This window comes from Gavia stellata, chromosome 13 (assembly GCF_030936135.1).
Source record: "Gavia stellata isolate bGavSte3 chromosome 13, bGavSte3.hap2, whole genome shotgun sequence".
Taxonomy (NCBI): Eukaryota; Metazoa; Chordata; class Aves; order Gaviiformes; family Gaviidae; genus Gavia; species Gavia stellata.
Window position 1 is genome coordinate 13481225 of NC_082606.1, and position 19035 is coordinate 13500259.

The window sequence follows — 19035 nt, forward strand, 5'->3', positions numbered from 1 at the left end:
AACCCTAGCAATTACGAGAAGTAAATAAAAGCATTTTGATAGTGCAAGTACTGTGGTTATCCTGAAAAACCACATTTCTGAAAAGCACTGACTTTTGGCTTTGCACCTCCTAACCTTGTAAGGTGCTCTCATCTGCATCAAGTGACGCTGTTAAGCATATGAAGGAAGAGCTGCTTTTTGTCATTCTTGCTGACATAGTCATCACTTGTCTGCACATTTTGCTTTTAATTACGACCTGATGGCATTTATCACGTAGCTGAGGTACTGTTCAGAGGCTGACTGTTCTGAATGCACAGAAGTGCTCATGCTGAATTGGCTGCTTCTGAAACACTGCGATTCTGACAGGGGAGCACAAAAGCATTCGTGATACAAATCTGGAGTAAATGAAATAGTTTCCTCCTGTGGTAGATCATTTTCCCTCCTCAGACGCTGGATCTTATTGACAGAAATCGTGTCTCTGATACTTGGTTTTCTCCACGCTCCTAAATCTAAAGTTTGATCTGGCCTTCCCTAAACTGCTGTCTGCTCTGAGCTGTTCCTCAGCTGGTGAAAACAGGCAGTACCTTGGAGTCATTGAGAGCAAAGGTTGGCGGAGCTACAAATGACATAGTGAGGAAGGTGAAAGGCACGTGTGGAACACAAACAGGGCTCTTACGAACCCACCGGGTTGCGTGTGGTCTGCGGCAGAGTAAGGTGTTGTACGTCTGTTGTTGAACCTGGGCTGCACTTGAGCCGGTACTTCTGAAACACGTGTCGTCTATGGCTGTAGCTTGTCTTGCACCGGGCATGGCGTTTTAAGGGGCTTTAAATACTCTTTCTCTCTTGGAGTATGTACCGACGTCTAGTCTCGCAACACATCTGTGTGATATGGAAGTATAGTTACTGCCATATGATACAGAAACAGAAACAGTTTATTTTACATAGACAGTGCAGAAAAAGTCTGCCTGCGGTGCATTTTCCAAGCCTAGGATCTGGCTCTGCCCTTACAGCACCATCTTCCCTTTTCACAGTCTTTGCTTTCAAAAAAGTTTTCAAAGCAATTTGCATGGCCAGAGTTGAAAAGGAAGGCGATGGGAAACAAGAGGAGTCCGGGCTCCGGCTGTTTTCCGGTTCCTGAAGAACGGGAGGGAACGCGCTGCCTTTCCTTGGCGGCTTGCTGGGTCACCCCTCCTGCCGAGCACCCGGGGGGCAGCCGCGCTGCTGGCCCGAGCAACCGGCGCTGGGCGAGGAACTCCGCCGGTGCGTTGTGGGGTGTGTGTCTGCTTTTTTAAAACAGGAGTAAGCAGCTAACCGGACCTGAAACGGCTGGCGTCACACTACGACACAACTGTTGCAGCCGTGTACCAGCGCCTCTGGCGCCGCGTGCCACAGCCGCCAGGCCTCACCTCTGCCCTCACCGCCCGCTGCCCCGGCAGGCGGCGGGGGCCAGAGAGGGGCGAGGGGCCGAGGGCAGCCGGGGTCGCCCCGGGAGGAGCTTCCGCCCCCCCCTCGCGGCAGGTGGCGCCGCCAACGGCGGCCGCGCGCGGGACCCGCCGTGCCGGGCGCACGCGGAGCGACGGTTTAAAGTTCGCTCGCTCGGGCGGAGCGGCGGCGCGGCGCGCCATTGGCCCTCGGCGGCTGATTTGCATTGACGCCAGCGCAGGCCGGAGGTCAGCGCCGGCGGGTGCTTTTATTGGCTCCGCCGCTGTCAAGCGCCGGGGCAGCGCTGGCGGGGGGAAGGGCGGGCGGGGCGGGCGGCCGTTGGGCGGGGAAGGGGAGGGGAGGGGGCTGCCGCGGCTGCTGAGGAACATCAGTAATAACAAGGTGGGCGCAGAGGGAGGGAAGGCGGCTGCGAGGAGAGAGAGGCATTTCCCCCGCTGCAAGGGACGCAGACGCCACGGCCCTGGGAATTAGAGCTCTCGCCGCTGCAACCCTTTCCGCCGGGATGGGACGCTAGGATCGTTTTCCTTCTACTTCTCGCCCTTTTGAATTTTTCCCTCTTTTGTGTTTTTTTTTTTTTTTTTTTTTTTCCTTCTTCGCCGGTTCGCATCATTTCTCTGACCAAAAAAATCCCCCCAACATGGAGGCCCTTTGATGCCTCCGCCAGCGGAGCCGGCTCCTCCCGCGGCTCTGGGAAGCCCTCCGGGCCGTGCCCTGACTTTCCGAGGGCCGCCCCCGGCGCTCGGCCCGGGCGCTGAGGGGGGCTCCCTGCGGCCCGGCCCGCTCCGGTCCCGCGGCGCTGAGCCGGGAGCCCGCGCCCCGCCGGGCGGGATGCCGCTGCGACGGCCAGAAAGCCCCGCTGCCGCCTGACGGTGGGCTCTTCCGACGACGACGGGAACCTGAATGTCACCCCCGCGGCGGCCGCCCGCGACGGAGGCGGCGCGGGACATGCCCAGCGCGGCGTGAGGGGCGCAGCCGGCTCCTCGGGGCGGCGGGGCAATTTTCGGTTATTATTTTTTTTAAAAATTATTTATTTCGCCCCCCCAGCTCAGCCCCAAAGCACACCCCAAAGCACACCCCCGGCACCGCGCAGCGCCCGGCGGGACCGCGAGGAGTAAGCGCTGCTTGGCGGGGAGCGCGGAAGACGAGGTGGGGAGGGGCCCCCCGGCCCGTACCCGGGTTAATCGGTAACGCTGTGCAAGCCCAGGTGGAAAATGCGCCGTGCTCCGGACTAGGAGGGAGAGATGGTGCAGTGCCCCCGGCCTCTCTGAGCGCCTAGCCGAGAAGACACTGGGGTGTGTGTGCGTGTGGATTGGGGCTTGGGGGTTTTTTGTTATTTTTGCTTTTGCCGTCCCCCTTCCCTTTTTTTTTTTTTTTTTGCCATTCCCCAGAAGGCAAGAAAACCCTACCAAGATTCTCAGATGGCTTAGAAAAATTAATAATAATCTGTGAAAATATGAAGTCGACCGGTTCTTGATTTTTTTCCCCCCTCCCCTCCAGCTCCCCAGCCCACTGCTGAGATTCAGATAAAAGGACCCGTTTCCTGGAGGACAAGGAGAACAGACACGTTTCTGGTGGTGTAGAAGGGACCGATGGCAATGCTTCAGAGTATAGCGGAGACGCAGGAAAGAGACTCAACCTGTTAACAAAAAAAATAAGCAGGGGGAAAATACCAACGGGAAGGAGAGAGAGAGAGAGAGAGATATATACATATATACAATTTAGAAGTATTGCCCAGGTGGCCACAAAGCATGGGCTGTGCTCCAAGCATCCACATCTCTGACAGCAGAGTGGTCTATCACAGTAGCAAAGAGTCTGAGGAGTGCAATTCCCCTCACCAGACCAACACAACCATGTCTCAACAGCAGCAAGGCAACCCCGTCCCAGGATTATTCATTAAATCCTCCAACACATCCACTTATAAGGTGAGGACTAATTCCTCTAAGAAAGACAAGAGGGAGAACAGCCAGAGCATGGAGGCAGAGACCCAGACCAGCAGATCCAGTGTTAAGGTAAAAAGGGTGCTAAACATAAGCACTGTTTCTCTCAGAGCAGGAGTTGGCTGTAGCGGTTTAACCCAAGGAGTGTCCCTGCTGAAGTGATACATTGCGGGGGAGCTTTTCCTGGCTTGAGCTATTACTTTCGTTTATAAGCTTATCGGTCTCATGAAACGACTTTATAGATGTACCCAAGCCTCTTTCTTCATTCCACAAAACAAATTTTCCTAATGCCGGGAAGGAGAGGAGTGTAATTGTCCTTGTCAGTCGTTAGAGCCAGGGGCCGCGGGTCTTGCTTCTGAACGTGGAGGGCCTGTCCGTCTGTCCATGGTTGGACTCTGCCATGCATGGGAGCTGCACTGCCACTGCCTCCTGTGTTTTACATGTTTGTTTGTGCTGGGTCATCCAGTGTTGCTGTTTGTGCTTGTCTTGTTTGGAAGCAGAGGCAAATCGCAGTCTGAAGCGATCTGCTAGCTAGGCTGATGAATTTGCATACCTCTTCCATTCAGAAAGTTGAAAGGAGAGCGACAGTGGTTTTTGCTCTGGGTACTGTTACGTTAACAACTTGTTGACCTTGTCTGTTGCTGCAAATAGGGTATTTTTGGAGGGTTTTTTGCATGTGTGTTAGTGTGCATACTTTTGTGTAGACATACAACACAAGGCTGTATGAAATCGACAGACGCATACTGAAAAATATTGTGGGGGTTTTTTTTTAAAGTGAGAGAGTTAGTGGTGCGGAGTGCTTGCTTGTCTGTTTACTTTCTATTGATGGCCTGTTTGTTTATGGGTTGTGCATTAGTTCCTAATGCTATAGGTTTTGATTATTCCATATCTTTGCTTTTTGGGGGGATCTATCTCTACTTTGTAAAAAAAAGTAATTGCAAATATATAAAAAAAATCAAATTGTAGCAGCGCAGGGGATATTATATAACATGGCTGATCTGCTCTGGGTTACCGTGGTAAGAACTGAGATACATATGCTGTAAATATAAGATACAGGCTTGAGATGCAGGCAAAAACTAGCTAAATGTCAAGTGTTTTGCAGACTTGCAGAAACTCTAATGATTTGTAGTTTTCTTAGGACTTTTACGTGCTCATTAAGACGGCTTCTAGAGTATTGACCTGGAATAATTTTCGTCAGTACTGTGGGTGATTTTCTTCAATTGTTTTCTTCCAGATTTAGTAATCTCAGTTCACAGGAGTTTAAAAAAAGTCTAGAAAATGAGAACACACGTTGCAAGTAGTAAGTTGGAGGAGGAATTAACAATACCTAAGACAGAACATGAAGCTGAATGGTTATAGTAATCTAAATTTTTGTGTTAATAACACGGTACAGGAAACTGAACTGTACGGCCCTGTTCACACACGATAGACATGCTTATGGCATATTTAACACAGTAACCACAGTAAGGAAACTTAAGTTGTCATAAGAATCTGACAATTGTTTTGCTAGCTGAATTTTGAATAGTGATTATAATTGCACATTACAAAACCTACACCAAAAATATTCTTAAAATTTATATGCTGTGGAATTGTCTTCTGTGTGCTTGCTTACGGGGAAAAAAACAACTCCAAAACCTGTTTCCAGAAGCATGCATGGGAAGCAGTCTTGATTTTGTTAAATTTTGCTGTTCGATTTCAAGAACTTTGTAAAAATTCTTGTTGCTATGTTTGCATAATTCAGCCAGATGCTATATGGTTGATGTTGGTTCATATGCATACTGTAATCTCATTGGCAGTCATTCTGATTTTTATCACTCAGTCATATTTTCTGCCCTTGTCATCACTCTAAGCACATTGCTGTGAAACGATGGGTTTTGAGAAATGAGAATGGAATTCTGCCTGTGATCAGCTGAATACAAAATCTGTTGGACACATCACATCTGCATGATTTTCATGTGCAAAATCCTATAATACTCTTTAGAGCTATAAAGCAGCATGGTGTTTCATTCTTTGCTTTTCTCATTAGTATGTATAGTATGATCAGATTTACAGTTCGTAGTGTGCTAGATAACTGCATTGTCTCAGAGGCTGTGCTGGAGAGAGGGCTATGCTATCACTGGAGTTTTCACAGTACAGTGAAGTTGTTTGGAAAGAAACAAAGTGTGAGAACATTGAAGATAATGGACAGGAGTCTGAAATTCCTGAAGCCAAAAGGAGCATTGAGCAGGATGTTGTGCTGTTTTGGCGTTAAAAGGATTTTTGATTTGAGGAAGAACTGTAAGAATTAGGGTGCTACTAGGAACTATTGCTATTCTTCAGAGTGTGTAGTACACCCTTTATGGCCCCTGGGGTACCCTCACACGAACACAAGATGCTACAAACCTTTTGTGCTTTGGCCAACGGTGGTGTCATCAGAATTTGTGTGACTAGCCAGTAACCTGCCTGAATGGCATTTTCACTTGGTTTCAGGGCACTTTAATTGAAATTCATTCAGTCTTTTGTTGTATATGCACAGATTAAAGTCAAGAGAGTGTGTGAGAGCTAAGAACAAAACTTGGCACGTGTGTAAATCTCATATTTTCACTTTGGCTGGCATTAGCATTAAGTTTATTAAAATATTTATAATAGGTAGTGCAATCACTTTTATGGAATCATTTTGTTAGCTATAGTGCACATTTTTCAAGTCAGAAATTGTCATAAAAAGAGAGAACCCATGCTAACTGTAAAATGGCATTATATATGTTGTTTATTAGCCCTCAGACTTACTATGGTTTTATGTTTATGTCTTACTGTATCTTTCTTCTGGTCAAATAGCAGAGGATCATTTTCTGGATTTGTGGTGTGAGCATACTGTATTTTGTGATTTGCATCAATTTACAAACTGTAGCTAAAAAAATTACCTGGTCTTTCCTAATGTGGAAGATCCTAAGTTTATCCATAGCAAATTTGCAGAGCAGTTCTGAAAGTGTATGTGCAGAAATAAATGCCATAATACTTATTTCTGGTATATATGAGTATGGTGATAGTATGTGAGAAATGGAGGAGCCCTTTTAATAAATTATATTTGTTCATGGCACCTGTATCTTCCTCCTTAAGTAGTAATTTCATACATAGCTTACATCTGAAAATTTATGAGTCTCTTGGAGTAAGTGCCGTAACTAATTTTTGATGTATCGACTCCACAGCTTAAACTGTACTTTTTCCCAGTGAAAGGTGAGCAAGATTTAGATGCAGTAACAGTGACTAGGGTTTGATTATCCAGTGCTACATTAAGAATATCATATGACACTTAACCAGTACTGTTGCAAAGGAGAGTTTTCCTGATTTTTATTTTTATTTTTAACTCTAAAAGTGGACACCAAAATCGAGATAGTTTGTCTTTTTTCATATATATTAGTTATGATTTTCTTTTATAGACATTTTTGTTGTTCAATTTGTGGTAAAGGTACTTGGCTTTATAGGAACCTGCTTAAACACCTGTAGAGTAATAACTCTGTTTAATCTATAGCATAAGTGGAGTAAATGCTGGAATGGTATAAGGACTTCATGGGCATTTATTTAAAATTGGCTTGGGTATTCATAAGCATATGCTGTCCCAACATCATCTGTTGTGTCACTCTTCTATAGTGCATTAATACACACTGTAGCACGTACACTGCACTTTTATTTTGCACTGTCATTCTTTTACGTATGTGAGATTTCCTTCCTCTTCTCTTGTGTAACTCTCCCTGTCATGTATAGTTAACACAGAAATATGTGCATTTGGGTGCAAGGGGATCAGAGAGTAAATCCAAACTTCTTTGAATTAAAAGTAGTTCTAAGCCAGCAGGGCTAAATGTGAAATAGCCTTTTGATTTATCAGCTGATATGGGACAGCCAGTTTAAATCCATGGCCAGTAAGTTTTCTTCATTCAAACCCTGTGAAATTGCCTGAGAATTTTGCAGTCACTGCAAACCATTGGTTGCATAATTCTGCATATAGGAGGCTATATGCTGTATTGTACCTGCAGTGCTGAAGTGGATCTCGTTTCAGCATTTAACAGCACATTATTTAGTCTGTTCAGCCGTCTGCTCTTTTCCTGCCTGCCTGGTAATTCCTTCTCCTTGGAACACACGATCTCTCCCTCCCTTTGAAACTCCCACACGTACTGTCCATGCTTCCACTGAGGCCATCCACCCTCTCTTGATTCCTCCCTGTTCCCACTGAAACTGTCCTCAATCATTTCCCCGACACACCTCCCATCACCATTTCCCTCCCACTTCCACTGACGTCAGCCCTCCTGTACAGAGATCCTTGCTCCCACTGAGAGGATCCTTCCCACGCTGAGATACATGAACTTTTCTCAATCTTTATGGCTCCAGACTTTCAGGCTGATGCTTTTTATGCTGTTGTTGCAAGGCATGAAACCTTTTCTCCAGGGGATGGGAGTCCAATTTTTAAATGGTGTGACGTGAGCATGGTGTAGTAACATGAACTGGGTACATATTTAAGTTTATTTTTTATCTTTACCTTTTAATTTCCTGTTGTTTGTAATGTAAACTGGAAAAAAACAAACTGTAAATCGCTCACAGCATATAGATCGCTACACGACTAAGATAGCATAAGCTGTGTTTTCGATTTTTAAAGCATTATTAGTGGTACCTCTCCTGGTCATGCAAACCAACTCATGCAAAATGTGTCAATGCATCTGATCGCAATTACTTGTGTGACTGAGATGAGCAAGGTTAGACCCTGAATTTTTGGAGTACTTACTGTTGGTAAAACCTTCACCGAAACTCCTTTCAGCTGTGAACTCATCTGCCAGACGAAACACTGCCTTGTCTCTGCCCTTTGCATTGTTCTTCGCTGCCCCTGGTCTGAGCTTGCTTTGTGTCTCTTCCCTGGCCATTTTAGGTAGTTAATTTCTAAGCTTTTCCGTTTCTGCCACCTGAATATGACAATAGAGGAAGTATTAAAACCAAGTCTTTATTTCTACAGTTCTAGGTATTTATCTTACTACGTTGTACCCTTTGTATTCTTAATTGTATGGCTCAGATTGAAGTGTAAGTACATGAACAGTAAGAAATTTTCTAGTTGTAGAATGTACTTTTATAAGCCAGGCAGAATAATGGGAGATGACAGACTTACTAGTTCTCCCTCCCTTTCTACCATTCCCAATATTACATGTGGTGTGAAATTCCAGTGCAAGGTACGAGCATTACCTTGCTATTTAAGGTGCCAGCAATTAAGATTTTACATCCAAAATGCTAAGTCTAAGTACAAATTAAAGGTATGAAATAGTGAAATGGTTACACCCACTTGCAGATACTTCATGTTCAATGAATTTTAGATGCTTACAATCTATGTGAATATGAAGAATGCCTCATTAAGAAAGTTGCTCATAGGTCACTTGAAACTTGGAAAAAATACTGTTTGGAAACCGTTCTGCTTCCCATATTGCATGCTTTAGTATCTCTTCCTCATGTTCAAGTAAATGTCTATGTCAAGAAAATGGGAGGTATTTGAATGAGAATTATTTTTAACATCCGTTGAAGTTGTTATATCCAACAGTTGCCACTACCAACAGTGATAAATTGCTGTTTTACTTTAGTTATTAATGAACTTTTGTTCACCTCTCTTGGCTGTCACCTTGAGAAGGGACTCCATAATTGGGTTTCTTAAGCAATAGTAATGATACACTGAAAATACTCCACTTTTTGAGCACTTACCAACTGACTTTCAAATGAGTCCTCAAAGCAGAAATAAACATTTAGAGATGTGGACAGCTAAAGCTCTTATTAGGTCTCAGCAAAAAGTGACAGAAACCTAAAGCAAATATGGTAATGAGATGCTGGCCCCAAGGTGAAATTGTTTCAATACAAGCTTTACGTAAGTTGTCATTTTGTCAGGGGACCACAGAAGCACCTGCACATGTAGGAGAACAATTTAGCATTGTGTTCTATTTTGGTAGTGTGTATGGATATAATATGCCTACATTGTAAACTGCTTTACCAGCCATGGATGGAATTAAAACATTGTTAGCAATGTTTCCGAGATTGCACATAGAGCATGATTTCATGTCCGAAGCACAGTTTTTCGTCTTTATTGCAGTGTTTTATATGTCAGACCCATTCATCCAGTGGAGGTTCACTCGGAATTTGCTTGGCCCTGTGACATTCTACGCATTGCTATCCATCCATTGGTAAAATAATTAGGTATCTTCATTTAACCATAATTTAAATTGTCACAGGATGACAAGATGCAAATTGAATAGCTTTAATGTGCATGACATACTAAATAGTTTTATTGCCCAGAGTCAGATTTTAAAGTTTTCAAAGGCATCAAGGAAGTGATGTTGTTAAAGCCCTCTGCTTTTCAAAAAGATTTCCATATCCAGCCCCTTTTAGGTTCTTTCTTGAAATCCCTGTTAAGGCCAAAATGTAATAAATTATATTGGTACACACACTGTGAAATTAAATAGTGGAGTCTCTAATTTGTGCATTCTTCCAGACCATCCCCTTTTACTGTGGGTTGAACTGTTGGCCTCAAATCAAACTCCCAGACCCTTTTCTCCTCTTCCTTGTAAAATCTGTAAGTCTGTCACTCTCTACAAAGTAAAAAGCTTAGCATTCTGTAAAACAGCTCCCACATGTATGGCTTTGTTTCAGGAGAAAGGACAAGGGCTAGAACCTACTTTTTGACATGCAAATGCATTGACATGAATTAAGTTATATCTATTTTGAATGTGGTTGACAAGGTAATTTGAGATGGTTTTTGATAGTGTTTTAAATGTTTAAAGGTAGTCTGCATATGTATGTAGAGAGTTGATGTCCTTGCAAAGCAAAAGAACTTGGAATAAAAAAGGAATATTCACAATTTAAAAGCAGTTTTGGGAATAAAATACTGTTGCTAATGAAAAAGACTCTGATTCTGGTACGAGGGACTCAAATTAAGATTCCCATATTTGCTTGGAGAAGGAGGAAATACTGCTTTTGGTTCTGCTACTTTATTACATGATAGACAATTTTTGAGCAATAGATCCCTAGAAATTAGGATAACATAATTTTGTTGGTGTAGAGACAATCTCCTTGTTGGCCAGATAGGTCTTTCATTCCTGAGTGAACTAAATAGATACTATTTCAAGGAATTTTTTTTTTTTTAAAATCAGGATAGAAATTAATCTGCTTGTTAAATAATATTTTGAACAGATTCAAGTTGTGTCTGTTTCTTTATTGGAAATGAGAATCACTCTTTTTGCAAAAGCAGAATTATTTTGCACATTAATTTGAAAGTTGCACAGGAAACTTCAAACGTTTTATATGCCTGGAAAGATCAAACCTTTTCAAGTAAGAGGTATTTTCCTTCATAAATCAAACATTTTACATAGTGACATGAACAGATTTCTGATATTGTAAGGGAAAAATGGTAACCTTGAAATCTTTTCGTTGTTTTTTAGATTTCCCAGTTTCCTAAGTAAATCCATACAAAGAAAACACAGAATCACTGGGCAAATATGAAAGAATGACATCCTCTACTTCCCATTGTTTTTAACTTTGAGTTAGCAATGACCTTTAGCTCCCTACTGGGATGTGGTGGAAACTTCGAGGCCCCATCTTACTTGCCACTAAAAGACAACGCATTTTTAGTTACACATTTACCATCACTTTCTGTCTTTCAGTTTGAGGTTCTGTTATCTCTAATAAAATTTAATCAGACAAATAACCACCGTAAGTGATCAGCAAAGTAAACCTTCTTTATAAGGATCTTCTTTGAAAGAATTATGCTAATGTATTAATTATACACAACAAAAGAACATCGATCTGCATTGAATACAATCTTCCTGTATTTAGGAGTATCTACACTTTTGCATCATCAGATACATGATATTCCTCATTCATACTGAATTACCAGAATCGTGTCTCTTCTGACACTAAAGTGTAGAACTCTATTTTGCAACAGTGGTTTTAATGCCAAGTTTTAAAATGCATAAACATATCCGTGTGATAGGTAGATAGGTCAAGATCAGCGTTCGGCCGAGGCGATTGAGTTTGCAGATGCGTATTTCTTCTTTTTGGAATACTGTCTGCTGTTTCTTTGAATTTTTAAGTTTGGGGTTTTTTTTTCTTCATAAAAGTTCGGCGAGAAATTCCACAAATGATTGAGGACAACCACACCTACTATTTTGGTAACTTGAAGCAGAAGTGACTTGCCATGCACACTGCTGCAGTTTAACTGCCTGGTAAAATGCACTTTTCCATGAGCTGTAACTCGGTGCTAAGTATCTCAGCATAGGATGAGTATCAGGATATAAGTCTACAAGTACTGGAATCCAGAGCTCTGCCACACACTGAAGTGTGGATGGCACTGGGATGGCTGGCAAGATACCTGCATTTTATTTTTCAAAGCAAAGAATTCTTTTCAAGTACTGAAGAGGTTTATTGGTGGGCCAAATTCTGACTAAAATGACAGTCCTTCAGCCCGATTAAAATCTGTGGGCTCGAGGGGTGTACCTGAGACAGAACTTCAACTGCTGTGTTTGCTTCTCACTGTGGTAGAAAGTAGCTCCGTGTTGGATATGTGATTTGAAAATAAAAATAGTGGCAATAATATTTGTATTAAGGGCTAAGTTATTTTCTATCATTCCAGAAGGACATCAGTATAGCTCCAGTGAGCAAGATCCTGGCTGTATTGAAGCTGGTGGTAAAGTTCCTACAATTTTCAGAACAGCCAGAATTTGATCTCTGGTCTGTAAGCAAAACTTACCTGGCTTCTCTGAAGTGCAACCAGGGTATCACTGCTTGTGGTTGGGTCCCATGTTTTATGGTTGCTTAATCCGTAACTAAAGCAAAAAACTACCAATAACTGATATTATGAACTGGTAATGGTGGGAGTAATGGGATAGCAAATTGATTTTTTTTTTTCCCTTTTTTTTTTTTTTCCTTGGCTTCATATAGCAGTGGGGGCTGTTCTCAAGCAGTAGCTGCATAAAGAATATAAATTGCTGTGGCTTCAGGTCATAAACAAAATCTGCACGTCTGTTGCTGTTCTTGAGAGTGGTGACTCTCAAAGTTAAACCTTTGAATTTCTAGGCATTCAGAAGGACTTTTTTCTACGTATTTGTACCTGTGTAGTTCTCCACTTGCATCTGAAGTGTGTTAGGATGTGTTATGTTGCCTGATGCTCTGTGCAGATGATCATTCTGCAAGTAATGATGCAGCAGTGTGGCTGAGACTAGAGATACTGAACTGAAATCAGAAGAACCAGACTGCCACTGGTTAGTGTGTGGCTCTTCGGCCAACTTGCTGTGTGTTTCTACTTGAACGCTTGATCTTTATTATGTGTCATGCAGGATCAGGGCCATCATATACCCAGGAACATGGGAGTTGCACTCAGATCAAACTGTGTCCATGTAATACAGTGCTTTGTCTCTAACAGCAGTCAGCAGACTGTGCTTTGGAGAAAGATGCAAAGAATCTATTTAAAGGTACAAAATGAGAAGAGTTTTTCATGTTCCTCTTCTGGCTTTAGTCTGTACATACAGATTTACTTCTCATTTTTCACAATTTTGGCATGTAATGCTATTTTAGTTGTATCTCCTTAAAACTTAGTTGCTAAGTTGACAAATGCAATAAAAAAAACCTGTGCTGTTGACTGGAATTTGTGAATGGAGGATTAATTTCCAAACCAGTGTTAGCACATATTTAGCATTGAAACACCATCAATGTGGATCATTTATGTATTTGTTTCTGCAAATATTGTTGCAGGGACCAAGATCAACTGATGAAAGTGTTTAAAAGAAAGCAAGGGGGATGAATTGTAACTAAACATGGGTTTGCATTTTAAAGAGGACTTCATGACCGGAGAAGCTAATGCTTTTTTTCATACATAAGGCAGAGTATCCTGCTGATGAAAAAAACTGAGGGTAACATAGATATTTTAGAGGAATGAAACATTTCAAAGGTAGGCAAAGAGGGCTTTGCAAACCCAAACAGTTTTGTTTTGTTAGTAACTGCACTGCGAGGAAGAGTAAGTCCTGTGAACTCAGACACTGCTTCATGCTTCCATTGATTCTGCTGTACCTTTTAATTTACTCAGTATTTGTTTTCTTTTTGTCTTTTGTAGTGGAAGTGATCTGCTTTCTGCAGAATTTCAGATGAAAGGGCTGTTCTGCTTATCCTGTCAATTAGTTATATTATCGTATGTCCTCAGTTCTGGAAATGATGCGTCTTGTTCCTTGCTATTTAATGCCATGGAGCTGAGATGTTGTGAGAGCAGTCAGGTCGAATTCAGTGGTAGTGCTGTCAGTCAGAGCCCCTAAGCCTAGCAATGATACTTTTTCCCCTCAGTGAATAATGTAATGTTTTACCTTTACCAAAGTATGGAATCTTTTACTTTGGGGCAGCTGCTTACTTCTTAGGAGGGGTTTATGTTTTCTGAAATATTATTGCAAGTTACAGCTCTCTAAAATGAATGTGTTAGAGCAGTACCTTGTTGGGAACCAAGTTTTCTTCAAAAAGCAGCTTGCATAGCCTTTTCCACAGCGCCCTGCCTGTGGCAGTGGTACCGAGTAGCAAGAACCAGCTTCTTGGGGATAAGAGAGATTTAGCTTTTACGATCCTTCTTAACAATGATAAAAACTCCTGAAACGAATGAAACTGCTCAGTGAGGAAGCTGATCTACCCCTCTTACCCCTGGCTTTGGTGAGAAGGGCAAAGACAGTATTTGTCCCTGAACAACAGGCAGTAGTGTCAGCCTGCTGTCTTGGTAGAAAATATTAAAAAATGGAATTTTGGTGGGCATTCTTTACTGTTTGTTCCTAGAGCTAAATATTGATGTATCAGCTTATGATACTTTACTGAAAAACACAATTCTGCTGTCACTGTTTATATGTTACAACATTTGGAAGATTTTTTTTTTTTATCAGTGCAAAGCCTTAAAGTTAGAGTGGGAGTAGGGCAGAGGGAGCAAGCCCTGTTAGTGGTTGGAGGGAGGTATGGGAAGTCTTAACGGCTTGTCTGATCCTCAGACTTAGCCTCTAGTCACAGTGTGACCATGGGAAAATTGCCAGGCACCAAATTTTCAGAGGAGCGTGATTGAAGTTCACATTTTCTAAAAAGCTAAGCTCTCTTGTGAATTGCTTACAGGGAGATTCATAGCTGGACTGTCAAAAAAGTGAGCTGAAATTACCATATCTTATTTTGCCAATTAAACTAAAAAGGACTTAATTTTGGAGGTTACATAGCTCTGAAGTTTTCTCCTAACTTTATGTTGGCTGTTCTGATTGCTAAGAGCTCTTACAAGGCTCTCTTGTGCTCTTTGGGTAATATAAACTTCTGCTGTGCTCTGCTAAGGTTGTGGGACACTGTTCATGGGGTAAATTGTGCTTTGTGGGGTAACCTTGCCTTGTTGGTACACAAAGTCTAAGCAAATGAGAGAATTTTAAGGACTGCTGAAGTGAAACACACCTGGTGCAGGTTCAGGGAATGGAGATCTTTTCCTGCATTTCTTCTGTGAGCCTTTGAGCTATGCTAGGAAGTGCAGGCTGTGGGTGTTAAGAGGTAGCTGTGATGTTCAACCCTTTATTCTGCGGACAGGAGTTACGTGGGTTAGGAGGTGCCTCCCTGCTATGTTGCACTGCTCTGTCGTTACCTCCTAAGTTTAATCATGAGGTCAAGACCAGAGGCCAGTGCAGAGTGTAAGTGGTGGGGTCCAGTGTTTGACTCTGAGGTCACTATGCGGAATGGTTTTCCTTGTAGGTTGCAGAAGCCTCAGTTGTCTCCACAGGGATCTTTACCTAGTTACGGAAGAGTCATTTGTCCTAAAAGGTTGAGAAACCTCCTAAATCTTTCCATGATCAGCTGGAGCAAGGATATTGTCTCCCTCAGTCAGTTGTTGCCTAAAGTGTGTGTTTAGCAATGAGGCCATATGGTTTCTTGCCCTTTCTCCACGGATGGCCTGCAAAGAAGAACTGTCATCCCCCTTCAGGAAACCGGATACTTTTGGTCAATGGCCCCTTACATTTTTTTCCCCAGCTGACTGGCATTCCAGCTGACTGATCAGAGAAGTACCCGGTTGCATCCACTTCTTAGGATTCGCTGTGCCAGTGCTATTCCATTTCAGGATAAAGGTACCAGGGAATTGCATTCTGTTGAGCGTATCTGAAAGCAGAGTGTCGCTTCCCTGGCTGTGGCCAATCACTTTTGACTACTTTGGATCTGGCTTCTTCTTACCCCTGTAACAATACACTCACTAACAGTAAATACACGTGTGGTACACCTGGGAATCTTTAAATGCTTGACTACTATTAGCTTCACACTGCTTTGTAAGAGTTACAAGGACCTGTGAAGTACCTCACTGTTGGTTTTTTTTTCTCTTTTTCCCCCCCTCCAGTTTGCAGAGAGGTGGCTGTGGAGCTTGGCACTTTTTCATCATCTTTCCCAACATCAAGTAGAGTTTCTAGGAGATTCTCCTAAAGGCGGGGTCTCCACAGCCCATTCTAAAATATTTAATGATTTTTAAGGTAAACCAACAAAATATTTAAGGTAGAGGGAAAAGCATGACAGAGGATTGCCAGGGTGAAGGGATTATGGCTAACAGCACTGCACCTCTGCTGTTGTTGGATGCTGCAAGAGGTCTTCATATCCTTAAGAGTCTGAGTTAGGTTTGGGAAACCTCGACCTCTGTGCTGAGGAATGAACTGAGGCCAGTGGTAATGGTTTGTTTAAACACAAGTTCTTAAACACAGATTAATTGATTGCTATGACTCAGTTTGGTTACTACAGATATTTTTGTCCTAGAACAGACATGAGCAGACTGTCCAGAGGAATATGTATGTACAGGATGTTTCCCAATTAGCTTGTGGTTAATTTAAATAGAATACAAACCCCTGACTTGGTATACCCTAAGGCCTTATTTTTTTTTTAATCTAGCTTGGGCAGGGTCTTTAACATGTGCTAAGCTGGTTAGCGTGCAGGAAAGACAGTGGTACGTGTTGAAGTGCTTTATTCAAAGCCATGAACAACAAGCATGGAAATACATTTAGGGAGTATAGAGCAGCTTGGACTTCCTGGTGCTATCTGAAGTTGTTTGACTTCATCTGAGTAGGACAGACCTCTCAGATCATGGCTGCCATGTCAATGCACCCATCTGCAGAACTCAGTACTGCGTGCTGAGAGCTTGGACCTTCACAAGAAGGTTTCCTCAGGAGGCTCTCCTTCCTCTCTCCAAGTCATACATGTCTTTCTAGAGGTCAGGCTATCTTAAGAAACCATCACTGACTGTTCTCAAGTGCTTATGCTTCTTAACTCTCTAAAAATAGAAAAAATTATGAAGCTCCCCGACATGCTGGGACAGCCAGGGGTCTTTCTATAAACACTTCATAAAATAGGACTATCTCTTACCACATGAGCTCTTAATTTCTCGGTTCAGAGAGGTACACACAGCACTTTCCTGCAGTGCATAGCTGGGCACTTCCATAGCCTGCTTCTTCACAGAAAATTTTTGAAAGATGACTGTTAACTAAACTTGGCTTAATTAAGCTGACAATTTCACAGCTACTTTGAACAGCTCATTAACTGCAGGCTACAGCTTCTTTGCAGCCAAAGCTCCATGATACATCATACGGTGAACCTGCTGACAGGAGGGTACAACTTCCAACTCATGCTTCAAGAGATCAGATTTATTACGGCAGTCCTGCTTCTTCTAAAACCAGATAAGGCCTTCTTTAACGGATACTGAAAATACTTTGATCTGTAGTATAGACCTACATAGCGCTGCAGGTACCACCTTCCATGTTAAAGCCAATGCTGTTTTATATATGCTGCCAAGCTGATAGTGGTGTTGGGGTGAGGACAAGTGGCTGTGGCTGAGTTGCATGGATTGCACCTCCTGTATGATACTGATTGAAGAGCTACAGTATTTTTTTCCACTTTTTTTAAAAATCATACATTTGGAATTCCTTGTTACTCTGGTCACTTAAAAATAGAGAATAGTTCATTGTTACCTGTTTCTTTATAAATTAAATGAAATAATTTATTTTTGTGCTTTGTCCTTCCTCCCTTTCTCCCCTGATAGTATAGAAAATTTAGTCTCTCTGAGAGCTGTTAAAACACCTGCTGAAGGCAATGGAGACTGAGCTTGCTGACTGCAGTTTAGCTAGCTGGGCTTCTTCAACTTTGCCTTGGAGAAAGAGTAAATACTGTTTCAACGAAGTTTGTAAACCTCTGCTGCCCATGACCCTGAAAGATCCCATCATATGTTATAGAAACAAGTGTCTAGGATCTTAGGTGATGAGGCATCCTCCTCTCACCTCGAATGTTAATACTGCAATGGTCTGTTCTTTATGTTGGTGCTTTCTTACTCATGTGGCTAGGGTAAAGCCCTGCTCTAATTGCAGAAATACTAATACTGCTGTGCTTGTGACAGCATAGTTTATGCCGTTTGAGAGTACAAATACAATGGTATAATTTCTTTCACAATAGAAAGTTTTCCTGTATTTCTTGACTTGTGGAATTATACTTAGGACACATTTCTAATTTAGGCAAAGTCTTAAGAGAGTCAAGGCCAGGACTGTGTGAGGAATGTTCTCTAGCCTAGAAATATTGGTGAGGGATTTTGATTTTTAATAATATTTTATACAGAAAAAAAATCTCTGTTATGAATATAGTGATAGTGGATGGGGGGGGGAAACATGCTTTTGTTAGAATAACTTGTTTCATTTGAGGAACTGATACAAAGTATACTAACAAAACCAGTTTTGCTAATGTTAGCTCCATTTGCAATAAGAAAGTTTCCCAGGACACTTGTTTTATACCTATGCCAGGATTTAAGGACTGTGGAAGGGAAATGGAAGTGAAATGAGAGCCTGGTGCAAAGTCAGCACCTGGAGCCCTTTTCCTCCTTGTTGAGCCTTTGGACTGTGATAGTTTCTGGCAGCTGATGTCTATGAGCCACTTGCCTGCTTTTATGATGCCTTTGCAGCAAGAATTTGTAGCAATGAGAGCTCCAAGGAACTCTGCTAGCATGCTGAATGCTGCCACGATACTGCCGCTTTTTTTGAATTTTTCCTCTTTTGGACAGGTAAATTTAACGGGAAATAGTTTGGCTGAGGTATGAAATTATAACATGGGTATTTGCAAACCTTTTGTAAGAAAAGGCATTTTTTGTCAGCAAGGCTTTGTAGGCTACACCAGGCAGTAGAACAAATAGAGAGGAACAGTCCTTGAATTAGGACAAATAAGTGTGTTAATGGCCTTTGTCCTCTGTTGCTGTTTGTGTGCCTTTTGCTGTAGGACACTGCTCTTCAGAATGGGCTGTAAGTATGTGCCTCTGCATTCTGCAACTTAAGGGTATTAAGGAAAAGTTGAACTCTCAGTTAATTGCATTGTTTAGAACCGATTTAATGTTAATAATTATCTCATGAACTATTCTAGATTTATGTTTGCGTATGGGACAAATGATTATTGTCTGGAAAATACTGAATTACCAGGTATGATTTGGTGACAATTTGATGGTAATGCAAAAAGGCAACTTGTGATACAAATGTTGTCATGTCACGGCTGCTTCTGCAGCAGAACCACCATTTTACTGCTTGTTACTGCTTGACCTTGTTACTTTGGCATTCATGGTGGTCTGCAGTTTTTCTTTAACTTATTCAGTTATACGTAGCCTCTGCTATGTTCCTTCCTGCAGCCCCTT

The 19035-nt window shown here is 42.2% G+C and overlaps 1 protein-coding gene across 2 annotated transcripts in view; it reads left to right on the forward strand.

The window, feature by feature from the left end:
- Positions 1 to 3170: 3170 nt before the first annotated feature.
- The window catches only part of PDE8A (phosphodiesterase 8A), a 127451-nt gene continuing 111586 nt past the window's right edge, over positions 3171 to 19035 (forward strand). The window contains exon 1 of one of the 2 annotated variants that reach the window (XM_059824161.1): positions 3171 to 3431. In XM_059824161.1, the coding sequence (XP_059680144.1) occupies positions 3171 to 3431 (261 nt within the window). The remainder of the gene's footprint in view (positions 3432 to 19035) is intronic. The other variant, XM_059824162.1, reaches the window with a different exon arrangement.